The sequence below is a fragment of the Scardinius erythrophthalmus genome (genome assembly GCF_964197995.2).
Source record: "Scardinius erythrophthalmus genome assembly, chromosome: 13".
NCBI classification, from domain to species: Eukaryota; Metazoa; Chordata; class Actinopteri; order Cypriniformes; family Leuciscidae; genus Scardinius; species Scardinius erythrophthalmus.
Window position 1 is genome coordinate 27876554 of NC_138233.1, and position 21967 is coordinate 27898520.

At 37.3% G+C, this 21967-nt stretch overlaps 1 protein-coding gene across 1 annotated transcript in view; it reads right to left on the bottom strand.

Moving 5' to 3' along the window:
• Window positions 1–3480: 3480 nt before the first annotated feature.
• aff2 (AF4/FMR2 family, member 2) overlaps window positions 3481–21967 on the bottom strand; it is a 238555-nt gene continuing 220068 nt past the window's right edge. Inside the window, exons 16-21 of the mRNA XM_081382590.1 lie at window positions 20239–20375; window positions 20067–20138; window positions 15401–15494; window positions 15107–15156; window positions 12764–12981; window positions 3481–9227 (exon numbers count right to left, since the gene is read on the bottom strand). Of these exons, the coding sequence (XP_081238716.1) occupies window positions 9106–9227; window positions 12764–12981; window positions 15107–15156; window positions 15401–15494; window positions 20067–20138; window positions 20239–20375 (693 nt within the window). The 3' untranslated portion in view covers window positions 3481–9105. The remainder of the gene's footprint in view (window positions 9228–12763; window positions 12982–15106; window positions 15157–15400; window positions 15495–20066; window positions 20139–20238; window positions 20376–21967) is intronic.

Genomic DNA, 21967 nt, shown 5'->3' on the forward strand with positions numbered 1-21967 from the left:
AACACGTCAAAAAAAGACTTCATAACTTTCATTCTGGCTCCTCAGTGGACGGCATTTCAACCTTTGATTTTTGTAACAAAGACATTGAAAAGACGTCTTTCGGACATCATTTTGCTTAGTGGGGCTCTGTCATTTAGAAACATGACTTTTCCTATCACTACTATCTTAATGACACATATCTTTTAATCCAGCTAGATGATCTGACGGTTGCTGCTCGCATCTCAGCCTACCTGATGGAAAATTCTTGCTGGATGAATGACCTTCACCTTTAAATCAGCCTTGCCAAGACAGAACTGCTTATGGTTCAGCTTTCAGCCAAAACATACTTGCTGTGATCCTGCTGATTTGCCTTATCATTAGGAGGATCAGGCCCTTCCTATCGGAGCTACACAACTCTCTTGTTCTATCCAGACTGGGCTATTGTAATGCTCTCCTGGCAGCTCTTCCAGTGTCAGTCAAACCTCTGCAACTGATCCAGATGCTGCAGCAAGAGTTGTCTTTAAAGGTAGCCCTATGCCTAAACTCACTACTTCAGATCTGTGTGTCTCCAGAAGCATGTGCTCTGCAAGTGAACGGCGCCTTGTGGTGCCATCATCCCAAAGAGACACAAAACCACTTTCACTGACATTTACCTGGACTGTTTCCTGCTGGTGGAATGACCGGCGCAACGCAACACATTTTCAAGAAACTGCTAAAGATCCATCTTTTTCATAAACACTTCACCCAATAATACTTTATCTTTGTTACAAAAAAAAAAAAAAACACCTTTCTATGTGTACTGTATTAGACTAACTGGGACTTGTCACTGCACTTGTTGCTTTTTATTATCTTTAATTATTATCTTAATTGGTTAGTCACTTTGGATAAAATGTAATTGTAAATGTTAAAATAAGTTATACTGTAAAGGTATATGGTAATTGCTTTTTATTGTGGATATTTTTACATGTTCTAAATTATATACTAAGCTTCTATTTCCTATCAATCACTTATCTTGATGTTTAGTGTTTGTTCAATTACTAATACTTTAAATATGCAGGTAATTTGTACTCATACATTTAGTTAATTTAAAAGAAATTGACTGTACATTTGCTATTATTAAGAACGTAATTAGAGATGTTGTGAAATTGGATCTGTACAAATAAAAAATAAAACTGTAAATTTACAAACATTTGTATTTGAATTTATGTACTTGTGTGCATTTTTTATACATAATTTCATTGTTATTTTACACATAAAAACTATATTAAAAGAAAATTACTGTAGATAGACAGCATTATTATATAAAATAATTTTATAAAACCTTAAATTTACAGTATTTAATTGTTTTAAAGGTGTATATGACTTTTTAAAACATTAAAAATCCCAGTAATTACATAAGATTTAATGTAATATTAAAGATATAATCTGTTATTTAATTATGGAAAATTACTGTATTTTAACGTGATTGTTTTTTGCCGTTATTTTACGGTAATTTTCTGGCGCCCCAGCTGCCGGAATAATACCGTTTTTTTACAGGTTTTTTTTTTACAGTGTACAGTAACTTTAAAATAGTGGTCAAAAGTCAAGTTTGAGCTCAAGATTTTTTTTATGTATATAATTTTCATTACTAAAACATCTATTTGCCAGATTTCCAGTGTCCTACCTATAATTAATTTGGCGGGACAACTAAAAATCTTTAAAGCCATTTTTCTCAGTTCCACACTCTTAAGGTCTTTTGCCTTTGTAGGGCAGTATTTGTGTTACCAACAGCTTTTATAAGATTAAGCCATACAGGGAACAGCTCACTCTTATCTTAGTCTGCACAGTGGAACTGTGAATATTGTCGACTCTCACATGATGAATTGCTGGTAATGTTCCTCAGTTGTCACTTTGGATAGCATATGATGAATGATTAAATGTAATTTTGAAATGTAATAATGCTTTTGTGCTCTCCTTGAAGAAGTTGGTCCCCATCCACTGTCATTTTCTGGAAGAGAACAGCTCAGACATTCATCTAAACGGCTGAATATTCTATTCTATTCTATTCTATTCTATTCTATTCTATTCTATTCTATTCTATTCTATTCTATTCTATTCTATTCTATTCTATTCTATTCTATTCTATTTTTTTTTTAAATAATAAAAATTACTGTGTTTGACTAAACTCAGAAGGGTCATAGCACATGCATATTGTTGTTCTACTGTTAGTTTAACTGCTTCTATTGTTCTCATTTGTAAGTCGCTTTGGATAAAAGCGTCTGCTAAATGAATAAATGTAAATGTAAATATAAACATCTCTTTTTTTGTGTTCCACAGAAGTCATACAGGTTAGAAACAACATGAGGATGAAGAAATGATGACAGAATTTTAATTTGTGTGAACTTTTGTGCTGTCACACAAAATGAATGATTTTGCTTTTAGAGTTTTTAATGGGTTGCAAGAGCTCACAAATGAACATGTCATAACTAGCACATTTTTGAATCGTAAAGAGAAACATAATCAGGTTTTGGTCATGTTATAAATCTAATTTGGCACCGAAACCGTCAATTAGCAAATGCCCAGTTCAGGAAACAATCACTCATGAAACTATTACACCTTTCACTGTTAAAACTATCCCCTGGTAATGAGGGACTCTGACTTATAAATCTGCACCTGTAACCTGAAGACATGCGGCCCTAGTGTCTGAAAAATTACCTTGATTGTGCACAGCGCACATGGAAATTTATCTTTGCAATGATTTTATTGCACGGTTACCTTAGGCAATTAAATCAATAAATCTTAACTGTCAAGGGGGTGGTTCAGTGCCAGGAAGAAATGAAAAGCTCATATTCAGTAAATAAAAGTCTTTTTGACACATCATTTGGAGCATTATTTAATGGGAGGAACCCATGGCTAAAATATGAGAGAAAGGTGTGCTATTTTATTAGGCGCATTATTATATTAAAGGTATATTATTTTATGGCTTGAATTACAGAATCCAAGCGCTTCCCCGCACACACAAAGAGGCTCATAAATTAATAAGACATGTCTGAGCATGCGAATTTCCCAGTGATGAATAAATAAGAGGGCATTATATTCAAGAGGAACGCTCCGTTATGAGGCCCAGTAACCACAATCTAATTTAAATGAAAATATGTCATGTATGTGATCACTGGATTTTGGAAATACATGCAATAAATTCATAAAAACATTTTCCTCCTACATTTGGCAAACACCAACAAAGTCATCGACTATTTTTCAGTTCATCGAGTCTGTCGTGGGAAACACATTTATATTTACTGGGGTGCTTTAAGGTTAATGTGGTCATTATTGTTAATATTGTTAAATATTGTCATATCCAGTTGTGTTTCATATTAAGTTACATGTATAAAGCCTGTTCCTTCCCAGGCTTGTTTAATCAGAAATTGAAGACATTTTTTCTGAAATATGTTAGATGGAAAACTCATATTCAGTCTTGTTTGGTCAGAAATTCTTCGAAACCTTTTCTTTTTTTTTCAATTTGGCTCATACCATTTTTATTCATCATTTTTATACAGACATTAAACATTTAAAAACAACATAACTACATCTCAGTTTTGTTCATTACGTTTTGACAGTTTTATTATAAAATAAACATACAATAGCAAAAAAAAAAAGAACAATAATAATAAAAAAATCGCTGGACTTGTGCAACACATTGGAAATACAAAGCTAACCAGGCAGAAAGGTTTTTGATACATAACGCATTTTAAAATGAATTCGTACAACTATACAATGTATAAATTCAAAGCACTGCAGGTTACCTGCTCTGTACAAAAAAAGGAACGAAACAAAAACCTAAATTCTACAGCATGCCAGAACATTGAAATCTTCTGTCATTGCAAGTAATGTGTACAACTTTGCCAACAGCCAATATCTTTGTAAGATGATGGCCTTTTACTTAAAGTAGAAATCCTGCTCTTTCGTGACGTCAAACCAACATCCTTTTAGGCAATAGGTAGCATTGAGGCATTTCTATAAAGCGCAAGTTTCACAGAACTGCTTTCTGATAGGTTTAAATATGTCTACAACATGTAACAATACTGACGTCTTTGAAATCGAGTATTAATTCAACGCAACTTTGATTATGACAGTTACTTGGTAGAAAGAGTCATGCTGCATTAAAACTCGTAAGAAAACTTGTTTTTCTTTGCCTTTAAGTTTTTTTTTTCTCCACATAAATCGATTTGCATATTTTATCAAAATGAATTCTTGAAACTTTCCTTAAATAACAGTATGATGGCTGCATTTCTAAAACCACAAGGAAAGGAAATGCTATCATTTCCCATAAGGCTCGATCGAGATTAACTGCTCTTTGGGACATTGCTCCAATTTCAGTTTTAGATTTTGCCAGTTGTGACCCCGAAACGCCCTGGCATCACTTTGAATACACTATGCCACCAATGTACTCAAATACATTGCCTTTCATTTGGTTATTTCAATGGCTTCTAACAATCCACCTTGAGTAAGTATTGCCTTGTGTGTAAATACCTTTCTTCTTTAAGAAATCCTTTGTAGTGTTACCCATCTGTACACTCAAAAACCCAACGATAAGTTTCTCCAGTTGGTGATTTAACTGAAAATGTAGGACTCAGCAGAAAAGGCCGACTCGTATGACATGGAAGCAATGAGAGATGTTGCATATCTTCATAGATTCAAAGCTGTGGATGGGTTTAAGGGTCAAACGCAACGCCTTGATGTGATTACAATCTCAAGAGGACAAATCATGGTGCACAACCTTATACTGTACAGAGAAAGACAAACGGACAGAACGAGACTGTAAATAACTGGTCTTTGATTCTCTACAGTTTACATTGGTAACAAGGCATTTGCAACAAGGTATTTAAAAAACGAAATCTCTGATGAAGTTAGAAACTGACTTTGCAACGTGTCATTTGACAACAGCAATGAGATTTTTGATGATCCATAGGCAATCAGCGGAAACGATAAACTTGTGTTATAGTGAAATATTCACACGACCAGAGAAGTGCTCACATTTAATTCAAATCAAGGCTTTTTGATGCGTTTTGTTTAAAAGTACCATGGTACACGCCGCATGTTAATCAGTGTGGGAATTGGAAGATCTTTAATTGACGACATGATGGGGTTTTACGGTAACGGAGAGCTATTTACATGTTTAATGTGCAGAGCAAATAGAAAGCCTCCAGCTGAGCCTGCTTTAATTGGAGATTGTTCTTCCTTATAGGCTTTTTCATCGATGTAGAGCTCATTCAGGAGCACAAAGAATCAAAGCGACCTTATGCTACCTCTGAAAGATGCGGGGTAATTGCTATTAGGTTGTCATTATTTAAAAAATAAACACCTTCCAGCTTTGCCAGACTAATGGTACAACAGCAAATGTAAATGCTACAAGTTTGTGGTCCTTATTAAATGATTTAAGCAATATGTAAAATGTTTGTTTTAAGTTAGTATGTAACAGTGAAGTTCTACAAGAATTGAAATATTACCAAAGTCAATATAAGAAACATCAAATATAGCGAATCCATTGCAAAAGCATGTTATATGTCCCAATTTTTGTGGCACTTTAATGGACAACCTTGATGATTTAGGCTCTATATATTTAACTGATGAATGCAACAAAACTGTATGTACTGTATAGATGTTCAGGCCATTATTCACTGCATTAAATCCTAGTATGATTCAAATAAATATGTATTTGCCCTGGTTTGGTTCGATTGGATCAATGCCCTTTATTTAAAGCTGAAACTGATTTTCCATTAAACATCCAGCCTTCTCTGAATACAAACAAACTACTGATGCAATCTATAAACTGACATTTCCATCATTGCAATTTAATATTCACATGATAATTTCACTATATCTCTGTAAACTGTAATGTTTCCACCTACTATTAATAAACTGAAATCAAATATTCACTGCTGCTATCATCTATGGCCTTATTACATTGTAATTACCAATTTGTAACAATGTAATAAGTAAAAAAGACCAGCTTTTTTAAGATTTGCCTCGATTATTGGTTTCTAAAGCAAAAGTGAACATGTACTAGTCTATCGGACCAAATATATTTTCCCACTTGCTTTATTCCCAATTCAAGAACGGCATATAAAGCATGGAAAAAAGCTCCAGAAAGAACACGACTGTTCTGTTTTTCATTGCAAGACAAACTGGGGGCATTAGAGGTGCATCTAATAGGCAGAGCAGGTTGTTTACTTCACTGCGAGAGTGAGTCAGAGCTGCTGGTTTCTGATGGACTGCCAGAGGGCCGCAGATTTCTTTGCCAGACTGGCATAACTCAAACAAGCACAGCAACAGATGCCACAGAAACCACACGATTTTTAGAAACCGACTCCATGTACGTTAGAAAACAGCTGGTAATATTGTTCACGGGAAGGTGAATTTCACTATTTGCATAATGATATTTTTTGCCTTGCATCAAAGGAAGTCCATGAAGTCCATGAAGTGAATAGAGGCTTCCAACAAAAACGTGCTTTTGCTCTGTAATTAATTTGGGAAACAGTTATTTCTGATCGTTGTTCGATGTTTTTAATATTGCTATTCGTGTGCTACAGTGAGTATTGCACTATAAACCATTATTGGACAGTACGCATTTCTCGCTACGTTATGTGAACATTGCCCATGATGGAGATTATGAGAAACGTATATTTAGCCGTACAATATGTTCTTAGACGTCATTCACTTTTAAGTCATTTTCTATCATCATCAGAGCACAAAGCAAACATTTGAAATGTACTTGAACATTAAAGCGAAAAACAGGTACCACAACCGCCATTTTACAAAGAAAATAAATAAATAATCATGTTATGAAAACAGAAAAATTGGATATACCAATATGGTATGGAAAATCATTCAGATCCATTGTCATCCTTAAATATAGACTCTAATAAATTTCCATTGGATAAGCAGGCACTTTTGAATAATCTTAGTGAAATGTCTATTTCACACATACATCCCGTCTCTCGCTCATATTCTGACATTCAAGTGATAGACTGACAGATATATGAAGCTTTACAATATAATGAACCCTGCCAATGAAAATCTGATCCACACGCACACGCACACACACACCCACACCCACACACACAAATACCTATGAACACACCAGCAAGAAGAAACAGTTTGACTCTCACTGATAGGTTATCAACAATTCCGTATCATATTTAACATTAAATTCATCAGTAAAGAGTTTATGCATGGAAAATTAACATTTGATTAAAAAAGATTTGTGATTTGATCACGTGATGCAATTGTTTAGGCCTCAAAATTCTGACCTAGCTTGTTTGGGAGCGTCTCTGGAGATAGAAAAATGTAATGTTCAAGTACAAGCATTAATAAACTCTCTATAGATAATAACTTAATGTTAAACGTTATCAAGCCAGCCCTAACGAGGCTGGAAAAAAAAAAAACGACGAAAAACTGGACGAAACACATAGATTCTTCATAGTGCTCATGAAATACGCTGATGTCTCTGTTCTACTGTACCTCTACCTCTCTGCATTAACATGCAAGATTGAACAAACACCAAACAGTTAAAATAGCTGTCATATACAACACAGTCATTATGGTACATATTGAAACCAAAACCCAAAAAATCTTTAAGATTCTCTGATACCCCCCTCAGAGATATCAATCTGTCATATGTGCATATGTATAAGTTAATTGCACGGATAAAATCTCCCATCAGCCTCTGACGCTGCGAACACAAGACGTGAAGTCTGTCTCCGAGAACGCAGCTTTGGAGCGAAGCCAACGAGACTGCTCACACTGACGCCAGCTGTCATAGTGCCACAGTAAAATAGAAGACGGGGACATTTGAGAGAATACATGACTACTGCACCCGTCCCTTACAGAAAAAAAAAAAAAAAAAAAGCCTTGACAGATAAGCACAATTTCAAATGGATGTGTGTGAAGCTCCAGATGGGGTGAATCTATAAGTTTGAGATGAATGCAGTTTTAACAGCTCATTTATCTGTCCCCTAATTCCTGTGTATCTCAATCTTGCAGTGCTAAGGCCTGAAATATACTCTACGCAAGTACATTAGACATGCTGGATTTCATGTGTCATGTTCTAAAAGGTGTCAGAGCGCAATTCATAATGCAACGGCCAATGTGTGTATTCTTAGCAATGCCATAGCGGCTCTTAGAGTGAACCAGGCATGTCCAGTCCTGTTCCCAAGGCCCTGCATCGCCAGGATTGGATACTTCTGTTTCAGTTCAACTTAAAGCAACAGTTTAAAGAGCTAAGTTAAGCAAATATGTCAAGAGGGGTCTTTCTATGATGTCATTTCCTGTTTTAAGTTTTTTTTTAAATGTTTTTCAAAAATTATTAAGCAGTAAAGCAGTACAAATATAATATATATTATGCCAAACTAAGTTCTTTTAAAGAATTTAATTCTTATAACTGACATTTCTGACTTTATGGCCCACAAAAAAGTCAAAATGATTTTAATTAAAACATTTAAAAACATGTTCAGAGGTGTATTCAAGTCATTTATGTATTTTTTGACTAAATAATAGATACGATGAAAAAATGTTGATATTGAAAGGTAAATCTAATGGCCCTTACATGCTGAGGATTGATACTGGCAGAGTATCACACATTAGAAACATTCAGCAGTATTGTGCACTTGCAACATGTTGATCAAGAATTCACGTCTGCCTTTGCGTACTTGCGTAAAGTGTGTTTCTGGCCTAACCTGCCTCACAAAGCAAATTTGATTTGCCACACAGAGGTCACTAGTTGAATTTCCGTTCAACAACATTAGTAAGTTGCTGCTATACAGTCACAAATTCTATTCTCATAACAGATTAATACATTTGGCCTCCCATAGTGCTGTAATTTGAAGCAGCAGCCCTCCATCCTTCCAGATCCGACATCCCAAGACTTTCCTGACGTACTCTTACAGGAATCAAGCCTGAACGAGGACATGGCACCCTCCAGGGAATGACTCACAGTTCTGAGGCTCGCTAGTGGTTAACTGCCGACTTCCCTCAGGGTTCTGGAGGGTTGTAGATGGCAAAGATGGTGGAGGTAGTGATGAACGGTGGGGAAGAGAGTGGGAGAGAGAAAGATAGAGAGAGAGGAAGAGCACAGTGGAAGTGCCAGCACTATAACAAATGGGCCTCCAGCCGAAGCCAGTGCAATCCTTGGCGTATGTAGCGCACCAGTTCTGTCATGCTGCTGTGCTGCGTCAACGGTTCCATTACTGAGTCCAGCTCCACAAAGAACTCTAGACGAAGAGAGAGATAGAGACACACACATCAGTGATCGTCAACAAGGGAAGATTGAGACTCTGGTAAATTACATATAACAGCTGTTGACGATCTTTTGGACATTAAGTGCCATTTTTAGCGTGGCACTGACAGCAACAACCAACAACAAAGCAGATACAGCTTGCTGGCAAGAAGACGTAACTACAAATCTAACCCAAAATGCATGTGGGTCCATTGACGGCATTCAAAAGTGGTCAGTGTATTCAGACAAAAAAAGATCTGATTTGAGGACTTCTTAAAGGGATAGTTCATCCAGAAATGAAAATTCTGTAATTTACTCACTCTCAAGTTGTTCCAAAATCTGTTTAAATTTCTTTGTTATGTGGAACACAAAAGAAGATATTTTGAAGAATAATGGGCACCATTGACTTCCATAGTACTTTTTTCAACAATGAAAGTCAATCAGTTTGGTTACAGACATTCTTCAAAATATCTTCTTTTGTGTTCAGCAGAAGAACGAAATGCATACAGGTTTTGGAACAACTTAAGGGAGAGTAAATGATTAAAGAATTTTCATTTTAGGGTGAACTATTTGAAGAATTGCATATAGGAACATCCCAGAACAATCTCATTCATAACTATTTTACATTTTGGTGGCTAATTCGTACAATGTAATTTGAACATTTTCATACGTCTTCTTACGTATGTATGTATGTAATAACTGTATGTTTTCCATTAAGTATCAAGATTCTTAAGAATTTATCTTAACACTTTCCCCCGCCATTGATGGAATTTTCCGTAATTTATGACACAACGCTTTCCCAACATTGCAGGAACTTTCCGTCAATCCATGTTTTCACTGTTACACGGTAGGGGGCGCTATTACACATCTTCTGAAAGAGGCGAGAATCTCCACACTGTAAAAAATATTCAGTTCATTTACTTAATTTTTTTTTTTTAGTAAACCCATTGCCCATTAAGTAAATAAACATACACAATTCCACATTACTTAATTTTTTCGATTAAGCATGACATTTATTTACTTAAAGGTGCATTGAGCAACTTTTCATGTTAAAAATACCCGTTTTCTAACCCATACATGCTTAAACAATTGCCTGATGGGCTGAATGAGCCCTTCTCTGATCACTGAGATTGTCTCTATAATCCTGTAAAGTAAAATAAATAAGAGGGATTCGGGCTGGAATTTTAGACTGGGCGTGACGTCATGCGCGTTCACGGCACGCTCACATAGCTATGCCTGGCAGGTTTGTGCATTCGCCGGCATTCTCCGTAGAAGATGGATTGTAAGAGACCTGCTTATAGTTCATTTCAAACACCAACGCAAACTAGAAAAAAAAAAGAAAACTTTTGTCCGTGAGCGTGCACACCCTTGGTTGCAGTTTCGCTTGCCGCCAGAGGGGGCATAGTTCTGCAAAAACTCAGAGACTTGCTTAATGCACCTTTAATAATTTTAAGGCAACGGGTTTCCTCAATTTTTGTATATACAATTTTAATATATTAAGTCAAATAATCACTTTTTACTGACGAAAAAGATTCAGAAACAAGTGATAAAAGCATTGCCTATGCATATTGTAGTCTTTCACACAAAAAAAATTTTTTTTGCTTTGTGTACAAAAGATCCAGATTCAGGTGTTGATAAAAAAAATAATTCATGAAGCTAGCATATAAAGTTTGTGTGTGTGTGTGTGTGTGTGTGTGTGTGTGTGTGTGTGTGTGTGTGTGTGTGTGTGTGTTTAAAAGCAAAGGCTTTTGATATATTGCATGGTCAGATCATACAACTAAATATTCAAAAATGCTGGCGCTGGCTGGCAACTTGCTGGCGGGGGAAGAGTTAAGAAATTACGTTTTTTAACTCTTTCAGCCACTAGTGTTCATGCAGCTATGATAAAAAAAAAAAAAAAAAAAAAAAAAAAACTACAATAAAGATAATAATTAAAAATAATAATTCTTTCTTCACTGAACACAGAAAAATCTATTTTTTTTAAAAACTACCCATTCATCTTTAATTAAATTTTCCCGGGCACTGAAAATCAAAGAGAAACATCAATGTGAATCTTCTTAAGTTTAGCCTGAAGAGAACCTGAGTATCTGATGACATCACTGCCACCTACTAATGACTGCAGCAATTAGCAAACAGATGACAACAACAGACTAAAGAGTCATGTACGCGCCCGAGGACCTGCTACTGTCATAATGAGCCAATCCCGCTATCATTCTGACCAAAGCTCATACCCACCAGCCTTTAACTGCGTTCCTTTCTAGGAAAGACACTGAGGAGGGGAAGTTGAGAGAGAGTTTATTACGGCAGATTTCTGAGGCGGGGGAGACCACGTACAACACGCGGGGTCTCAGAGCGTTTTAATTAGTCTCCTCCAGAGGACAGAGAGAGAGAGAGAGAGAGAGAACGAAAGAGAGGGATGACAAACCACATCAGATCTCAAATGCAATTAGCATAGTGGCTTTTTCATATCTCTGGTGGTTCATATCAAAATGTTGAGTCACTGCAAGTGTAAGAGGTGAATTTCTTATATAACACAGAGATACAGTTTATGACAGTGAAGACGAATGAGATTTATCCGCGAGGGAGATTTTAGGAGAATTTGGGAAAGTGATTCTTCACTTCAATGATTGTTTTGTAATGCAAGATATGAAAGCCCTAAAAATGGTAGGCGAATGACGAATTGTCTCTCGACTATAGCTAAAAAATATACATTGATATTTGATCAACTTTGATAAATATTGTACGCATTGCTCTTCTCAGTATTTTTCCTGAAACAGCTTAAAAAAATGGGTCTTTTTCACTCATTTTTCCTGTACATACAGGAGAACCTCTTACAAAAAATGTCCACCTAAAACACGTGCGTCCGCATTTTTTCTTCTTAAAGTCCCCGTGAACCGGAAGTTGCAAACGACTTTTCTCCAGTGTTGTGACGTATTTCCAAGTGAAACGGAATATTGAACAGAGGGCTGGGTTTTACTTTAGCGCTCCTCCTCTCCATCTTTGCTCAGACTAACGGTTTGAGGGGAGTGGTTAAGCGTTTTCAACCCAAGCCGTCAAACTGACGTTATCAGAAAAGGAACGCCATTCCAGTCCGGAAGTAACTTTTCAGATTTTGATTTAAGATTACCACGGCAAACTTTTTTTTTCTGTGTATTAACTTGCACGGATTAATTGTTCACCACAAGACTGGTAATATGCGCTAACAAAGTAAATAGGGTCAATTTCGGTTTCATGTCGACTTTAACCTCGTTCTAATGTTAATGAATTTGGAGTGTTTTAAATGAGCGTGTGCGTGCATGAGGTTAGTCATTTGCATCAAAATCATCTCCATATAAGGGCTTTCCGCACAACACTTGCTTTATAGCCTTTCGTATATTTCGTCTAAACAGTATAGCTTAATGTTATTTCCCAACAAAATCACTGTATATACAGTATTTATTGCTCTGCTCCACTCTTGCAGTCTAAACAAGTGTCTGTACAAGCTGTCTACTGAACAATAAAACCTGAAATATAACTCAAAACCCATCCTACCTTGACTTTCCTGGGCCAGCTTGTCAGAGGTTTCCCAGTGTTCGTAGCTGCGCAGGATGTTGTTGGTGATGTTGACATGGCTGGCTGCCATGTGGTGGATACGTTGGGGAATGGCCACACTTCCAGAGGCAGAGGAAGAGCCCATCACTCCAGTGCCGCTGCTGACCGAACTGACAGGAGATGGACTCAGGGACATGGGAGACGGGGTACCTGTGCTCCTGGTAGGACACAGATGAAACATTGACCAATGAGAAATTTGGAAAATCCAATCCGCCGACCGCCGTATACCAGCATTGTTTCAAACTGAGCCGGCACTTTCCATACCCTCAAAACGGATCATTCCAATCCGTCAAAGGTAAGTGACAAGCGACACATTAAAAGAAAGTTCGTTGCTCAGTTTCTGTATATTTTTATGCTTCTTACAAATAAAGATGCCAAAAGGGTATTCGTAGCAATACCATAGATTAACTATTTTGTGCTCCTCTAAGAACCTTTCAGTCAACAGTTCTTAAAAAAAACATGGAGAACATTTTAATGAAAGAACCTTTTGACACTATAAAGAACCTTTTGTGCAATGGAATGGTTCCATAAATATTAAATGTTTAATTTTTAATAGTGTTGGTAACCCCGCCCATGTGAATACTCATTGGATAAATATCCTGCACCACATTGCTCTATATTACTCAAATACGTTTTGATTGGCTGTGGCTTTCAAATGAAACTAGTGTCATGTATTTGTAATTACACATTTGTAATGATGAAGTTGCAATTTAGTATATATTAACTTTCAGTGTACCATAACAAAAACAGACTACAGTAGATAATAAAGCACTTTACATGTGCGGTAACACTTTACAATAAGGTTCATTAGTTAATATTAGTTAATGCATTAACTAACATGAACTAACCATGAGCAATACATTTGTTACTGTATTGTTACTGTAACCTTATTGTAAAGTGTAACCACAATCTCAAGTGCACGTCTTTTAAATCATGCAAACAAGATTATTAAAACAATGATTTAATATGTACTTTAAAGTAACACTTTTTTTTTTAATTACAAGGGCACTTTTTAAAAGTTTAGTTAAGTTTGTTAAGAAATAGTACAAAAAAAGTGTACTCTCTTAAGTGGCCTTCATTGTAAAAAAAATGCTGCCTTACATTTTTAAGGAAAATCAACTTGGATGTTTAAGTCATTTCAACTTAAAGGTATAGCGGAGGATCTTTCCGAATTTTAGATAAGACCCGTCCTCTCCACTTTTTGAAAAGTTTGATTGATTCACCAGAATGATTGACAATTAGGAGGACCAATAGTATAGGTGATCCACCCGGAAGTAAAAAATCCTCCGCTATACCTTTAAATTACATTAAACTGACTTTAAACAACGACTTATTGATCATATATTTCTTTACAGTGTTTTGTTTAATTACTATTATATTATCTGCAAGTACAGATTTTAAAAAATATACTTTTAAGATTTGAAGTACGCTTCAAGTGCACATTCAATACAATAAATCACACTTCTTATTCACAAGGGTAGCACCACTACCGCCAGCTATACGATTCTTTATATTTACCCAACAACCCTTTAATCAGTATCTCAGTACATTCTCAACAGTAACCTGCAGACACAGTCGTTCCTCCAGACAACCATCGGCACACATATTCATTGGTCTCTTTAGTCCTGCAACCCCAAACAATCTGGTTCAGAGGCCTGTAATCCACTGAAAAATGAAAACACACTCTAGCCTCGGCCGGCTAAATTATGCGTCCTGTCAACAGCCAGGCCCGTTCGCAACGGGTTTCAGGCCTCTGCTAAGATAAATAAACTCCCTCGGAGGCGAAAAAAAAAAAAGGCAAAAAAGATTCATGATGGTAAAGGATGAGGAGGAGGTTGAGGATGGATGTGTTGATCACACTCTTTATTGCTAATGTAGTGGCTGCAGGGGCCGGACCGGTGAGGCTAATAGCTTTTGACAGGCAGGTTGGCAGGCGAACAGCGGGCCTGGGTAGTGTCCTGCTAAAGGCCAGATCAGACACACACACACAGTCAAACACAGCACCTCTCGCACCAGCTCACCCCATTGGTACTCAGTTGCCATGGAGCTGACATGGAAGCGATGCTGCTTTCCCAGAGTTCATCTCTTCATGTCCTTTCATTGATGTCAAGAAACCATGACTGAGGTTTCATATCTCACACTATAGTTTTTTTCCCCCTACTTGGCAGCGGGAGGAAGTTTCAGGCTGTTCTCAAGCAAGATGGAATCTTTTCATAAGCTGGCAGAATCTTTTCATAAGCTGGCAGAAATACAAAAGGACAAGGAGAGGAAAAATGCACGTACTTTCCATTGGCTCCCCACGGTGAAGGTGCTTGGGAACTTTTCGCAGAATTCTGAGGGAACAAGAAAACGTAGGTTGAGAACATTATTTATAAACAGACAGCACGTAATCGGAAAACACAAACATGGTACATCTCGTGCAAATTAATTGAATAATTAGTTTACAATTTAACGGTGTACATGTAATAATGGCATACATAATACATGAGAACATGCTATTCAAATAAATATGCGGTCAAAAACCAAGATCTCTGGCTCTTTTACTTATTTGCGAGAAACAAAGGCATGAGGTCTTACCTTGAAATACTCCATTAGTGAGCGTGAATACTTCATTGCGTGATCTTTCTTCAACTTGAACATTCGCAAGTACAGAAGTGACAAACATCGATTGCTGAAAAAGAGAAAATAATCATTATGTGCCATTAAGATCCTGCCTAACGTATTCTAGGGATATTGAAAGACGCTGTTATGAATACTAATATAGCTTCATCAAGGCAATGCATGGGTGTTTCTTTAGCTTTGTGCACTTTTATATCCCACTGATTTGATTTTTATTAAAACAAACTTTTTGTTATATCAAGATTACAATAAAACTTGATATTTTTAACCATGCCATTATTTATTATGTATGCTATTTTTTTTATGATTTTGTGTTGATTTGATTGTTTTATTCTTGTCACAGACCTAGATTTTTGTCTTAAAATATAAAAATCCATCATAGAAAAATATGATTGCATTTCTAAAAACAAAAAAGTGACATGAACTTCAACCATCATGTACTGTATATGAAATGATGACGTTCCCACAATTGTGCCATCATTTCCATTATGAGCAACAATTTTATACAGTATATTAACTACAGTGTTAATGAACAGCTTGAGATGATATATTAAACAAAATGTGAAGTAAATAAAGAGATAATAACAATATAAATTAATCTTTTTTTCTAATCAAGCGGTAATTCTGTCAAATCCTACAAAAAAATTGAAAACATTGTTTTTAGGATGCATGAAATTCGCTTTAGCAAGACAAAGGCTACATTCACACCGTCAGTTTTTGGGATTGACCGCCACTTTTACTTACAGGAGTCTCGAAACGTCCCGTTCAAACAGCAACTTACAGTAGCGTCTTGAATACTGTCTGTATGAACGTCCAATGGGAATCAAGCCCGTGCTCTCTAACCAGTACTCATAGTGACAGGACCAAATATTACAAAGATGGCGATGTCCATAGACTTGAAAAGTCTTATCACTTTTGACACGACAAGTGTCCAATCGAGCCCCAGGTTCATCCGTTAAATCTTCATTAACCGACAGCAGCTATTAGGCTATATCCGTGTGGAGAGTGGAGCATTTGAGTCACACGTAAACCAACAACACACGGCTATCGCACTATATGACGTGATAGACAACTAGTTGTCCGGTCCGGATTCGTTCACAGAGCGCAGATTTTCCGAGAATGCAGTTGTGAGTCCTGAAAATGTACGGGTGTGAGTAATACGGTAATAGAATGCGGTTGTGAGTCCTGAAAATGTACGGGTGTGTGAGTAATACGGTAATAGAATGCGGTTGTGAGTCCTGAAAATGTACGGGTGTGAGTAATACGGTAATAGAATGCGGTTGTGAGTCCTGAAAATGTACGGGTGTGAGTAATACGGTAATAGAATGCGGTTGTGAGTCCTGAAAATGTACGGGTGTGAGTAATACGGTAATAGAATGCGGTTGTGAGTCCTGAAAATGTACGGGTGTGAGTAATACGGTAATAGAATGCGGTTGTGAGTCCTGAAAATGTACGGGTGTGAGTAATACGGTAATAGAATGCGGTTGTGAGTCCTGAAAATGTACAGGTGTGAGTAATACGGTAATAGAATGCGGTTGTGAGTCCTGAAAATGTACGGGTGTGTGAGTAATACGGTAATAGAATGCGGTTGTGAGTCCTGAAAATTTACGGGTGTGTGAGTAATACGGTAATAGAATGCGGTTGTGAGTCCTGAAAATGTACGGGTGTGTGAGTAATACGGTAATAGAATGCGGTTGTGAGTCCTGAAAATGTACGGGTGTGTGAGTAATACGGTAAAAGAATGCGGTTGTGAGTCCTGAAAATGTACGGGTGTGTGAGTAATACGGTAATAGAATGCGGTTGTGAGTCCTGAAAATGTACGGGCGTGTGAGTAATACGGTAATAGAATGCGGTTGTGAGTCCTGAAAATGTACGGGCGTGTGAGTAATACGGTAATAGAATGCGGTTGTGAGTCCTGAAAATGTACGGGTGTGAGTAATACGGTAATAGAATGCGGTTGTGAGTCCTGAAAATGTACGGGTGTGAGTAATACGGTAATAGAATGCGGTTGTGAGTCCTGAAAATGTACGGGCGTGTGAGTAATACGGTAATAGAATGCGGTTGTGAGTCCTGAAAATGTACGGGCATGTGAGTAATACGGTAATAGAATGCGGTTGTGAGTCCTGAAAATGTACGGGCGTGTGAGTAATACGGTAATAGAATGCGGTTGTGAGTCCTGAAAATGTACGGGTGTGAGTAATACGGTAATAGAATGCGGTTGTGAGTCCTGAAAATGTACGGGTGTGTGAGTAATACGGTAATAGAATGCGGTTGTGAGTCCTGAAAATGTACGGGTGTGTGAGTAATACGGTAATAGAATGCGGTTGTGAGTCCTGAAAATGTACGGGTGTGTGAGTAATACGGTAATAGAATGTGGTTGTGAGTCCTGAAAATGTACGGGTGTGAGTAATACGGTAATAGAATGCGGTTGTCACTACCGTAAGAAACTGAACTGTGTGTGAACATAACCGTACAACGACTGACAACTGTATTCTGCTGCTGTGTGAATGTGGCTTTTAAAGGAGTCGGCTGTTTTATTCCAAAAATTTCATTTCCACCATAGAGTGTTATTAAAAACAATACAAACTTTGAGATAAGGTGGAAATGTGTTCAGATAAATGTTCAAAACAAAACAAATGATCCTGTGATGCACGTATGCCCACAGCTGGACACAGTTAGTAGTTGAATACTATCAGTTGTGAAAATTCACAGGGCCCAAAAAACCCTATAGCAAAAACTTGAATCTTTTTGACAACAACAACAACAAAAACAACAACAGTATTATCATAAGCATCCGTGTGCATCAATATGAGCAGTGAGGAAAAAGCAGCCAGTATCATGGGGTGGCTGACCTTTCAACAGTATGCTTGCGAGACACCAGATGCTTGGGACATATGCACAGCCCCATGAAACCAAAAGCTTTCTCACATTTCTGACGCGTCCAAACTACTAAAGTCACATTAATATATAAGCAAGGTGTCTATCCCCCCTAAAGCCGGCCAGAATTGAAAAGGTCTTTAATGGCATCTTGTTGATGCGTCTTCATTGTGCGTGAAACATTTCCCTACGTCACAGGTCAAAATCTATTGGCCTAATATATCTGAAGCCAGAGAGTAAACATCTTTTCACAGCTCTCTCAAACGCATATAATATCACCCGAACAGTATTATGTCCTCGACCCAGGTTTATAAATCATAAACGCAGCAGCCTTTGAAAATCCCTTTCGGCTGCTAGACGGCTTTCATTAACAAGCCAGAAAGACTGGCAGCTGAATTCCAATCTGCCCTGATGACTGTCATTCCGCTATAAGCGCAAAACTAACCTTGACATTCAGAATAAACAAGCCGCCGCCGCGGCGTGACAGGCAGGCAGGCAGAGCACGGGCGGCTTTTATCTGGGCGAGAATATGTTTCTGCCGTCACCATGTGGAAATCTTTCATTATCCTCTAATAGCTTAATGAAATACAGGAATAATGATCCACTCTAAGCTGATTAAGCGCTTTAGCAGTGTTTTAAAGCTTCCTTCCAGATACGGATGATTGTCGTCGAGCGATGGCTGAGAGGAGATTTAACTGGCTGCTAGAGCAAAGCGCTGGATTTAGCTTCTGATGGTACGCGGGGAACGGCGTTGGAGTTATAATACCACCCCTAACGCCCTTATAAGGCCCGAACGCTTACACCACTTCAAAACAACTACATCAGTTGCGTTATCAATGCAATTCGCATTTTGACCTCCATGCATGTTGGGTGTATAACTGCATATGACACTTTAAATAAAACTGTTTTCTCTCAAATAGGCACTGCTTTAATCTGATATCTCCAGACTATTGGCATAACGTCTTGAGGACATTGTGGGTCACTCTGGCTACATAGTAAAGAAAGGTTCTTCTAATTGACATTTAAAGTGATTGACCATGATTCATCTTTTTCTGTGACGTTTAAGGGTGGGTAATGTCATATAACCTGCGTAACTCTCGAAGCAAAGCTGAATGTAGGGATATTCTCAAGGACAGCATGTTTACTTGCTAAAGTTCGATTCTATGAGCTTCGCAAACTTTGCTCTTCCTCTAAAGTGCTCATTGCAGAAGCATTGTAAGCAAAACTCGTGCATCCTAAATTTCTGGAAACTCTGAGCTAGCCAATCAGATTGAAGATTGTGATTGGCAAGATTTTTTTTGAATGTTTCTGAAATAAGTCTCTTCTGCTCACAAAGGCTGCATTTATTTGATAAAAAATTACAGTTATACTGTGAAATATTATTACAATTTAAAATAACTGTTTTCTATTGGAATACACTTTAAATTGTAATTTATTCCTGTGATGCAAAGCTGAATTTTCAGCATCATTACTCTTCAGTGTCACATGATCCTTCAGAAATCATTCTAATATGCTGATTTGCTGCTCAAGAAACATTTATGATTATTATCAATGTTGAAAACAGTTGTGCTGTGCAATGTCTTTGTGAAAACTGATACATTTTTCAGAATTCTTTGGTAAGTAGAAAGCTTTCTGTCACTTTCAATCAATTTAATGTCTTTTATTATTTCCAAAAAACAAAACAAAAAATAATCGTACTGACCCCAAACTTTTGAACGGTAAATATGATCAAATAGAGCAAACTTACCACAGTACAGCGAGCTTCTTCTCAGCTATTGTGGCGGAATGACTGGTGAAGTTCTTTAATCTCATTGCGTACCTTAAATAACAAAAGTACATGAGTTACACAAACCTGATAGGACGTATAATGACAACCATCTTTTATTTTCGATTTATCAAGATACGTAGAAGGCACTGACCTGATGAGCTCTACGGTTTCTGAGTACATTGTGTAAGGTGACTTGGCCTCTAACGGGTCCCGTTCCATGGCGTTGCCACATTCGATGAACGAGAGCGCCCCGTCTGCGTAATTCACAGCTTTGCCGAACTTGTCCATCTGTGAAGCAAAAGTGGCGTTACAGGTCGAGATAATTACGCGAATGAAAAAGACTGAGGTCATTTTCAAAGCTCGTAAAGGCATATAGAAAACAGATATCATCAGAGGCGAAAATAAAGCCATTAGACTGAGGTAATTCTCTTATGTCTCAAGATGTAATGCAGGTCTCTATGATAGTGCTGCAACGTGCAGATTTATGGCCTCCGGACTGGCATATATCTCCAACTTCACGACAAGTTTATGATTCAGAGCAGTTCATTTTGTGCGGTAAAGTAGTGCGAAGTGATTTTCTCCACATTTAGGGATTATGCTTTTCACCCTGACTTATCGGTACGACCTCGTAAAGGCTAACTTGAACTCTCATGTCTCGTTTCTCAAACACAAACGAATCAATAGCCCGAAACCACATTACGCCTGCCTCCGAAAAAACCCCAACAGCATCCAACTCACGCAGACAACTACAAACAATAAGAGTATATCTCATCTCCATAGGAGCGTAAAATAGATTTACTGACCACTTGCCTCCGCCGGCACCTCTGGAGCCGAGTCCATTCGTTTTCAAGTGAGCCCTTCAATACGAAGCGAGGGATTCATTACACGCCTGCCACTACGCTCATGTAGCGCTGGCAATCAATTCCCTTTACTTTGTATTCATGACTAGGCCTATACATCGTCATAGCGATTTATGACAGAGAGGATGTAACTTGCGATAATGGACAATGTCTCCAGAGATAATTGCCTGGATCCAATTATTAGGGGTTCTGGGGGTTCTGTTTTGTAAATCTCTAACAAAGCTCCTGCTTTATGGATGCTAAGGGCAGACACAAGGGCTCTCGCTCGCCTAGATTGGAAAGTCTTCAATTATAAAAGGTCTGCCGAGAGAGCTTTTTCTCAGCTTGCTAATGGCTCTCCGTAGCGGAAGGGTTATGTGTCCGTGTAGTTAAGAGCAGTGTGACAGGAATTTTTCATCTACTCTCGCTGAGTGCTAACTTGCCATTGGAAAGAGAAATCGCTAAAGATTGCGCTAATTTCTCCTAGGCTGCAGGGAGAGTTGAATGGAGTCTCTGGCTTTGCAGATTATTCTCCTGAGTAAAAGACATCATAACTTCGCATGTGTCTACTCTAGAGTTTCGGAAGAGATCTGAAGGATGTTACCAGCAGGGTTTAGCTGTCAAGATGTCAGATTCAGGGTTCCCACACTATCATAATGCCTTATAGATGTTGCATTCACAAAGAGCAATTTGTAGCTGAACAAATCTGAGCAATCTTTTAGAGCGGAACAAAGATCACTAGAAATTTTGCTTGACTTTTTAAAATTAAAAATATATTATTATTATTATTATTATTATTATTAGTAGTAGTAGTAATATTATATTTTTAACCACCACAACAACAACAATAAAAAAAATAAAAATACAATAATAATAATAATATATGTTTATATAGTTTTCATTAATTTTTATTTCAGTTTTAGGTTCATTTTAGTTATTTTAGTACATCAAGTTAAACTAAATGAAAATGTTGAAATAAGTTATATATATATATAGTACAGGTCAAAAGTTTGGAAACATTACTTTTTTATATTTTTAAAA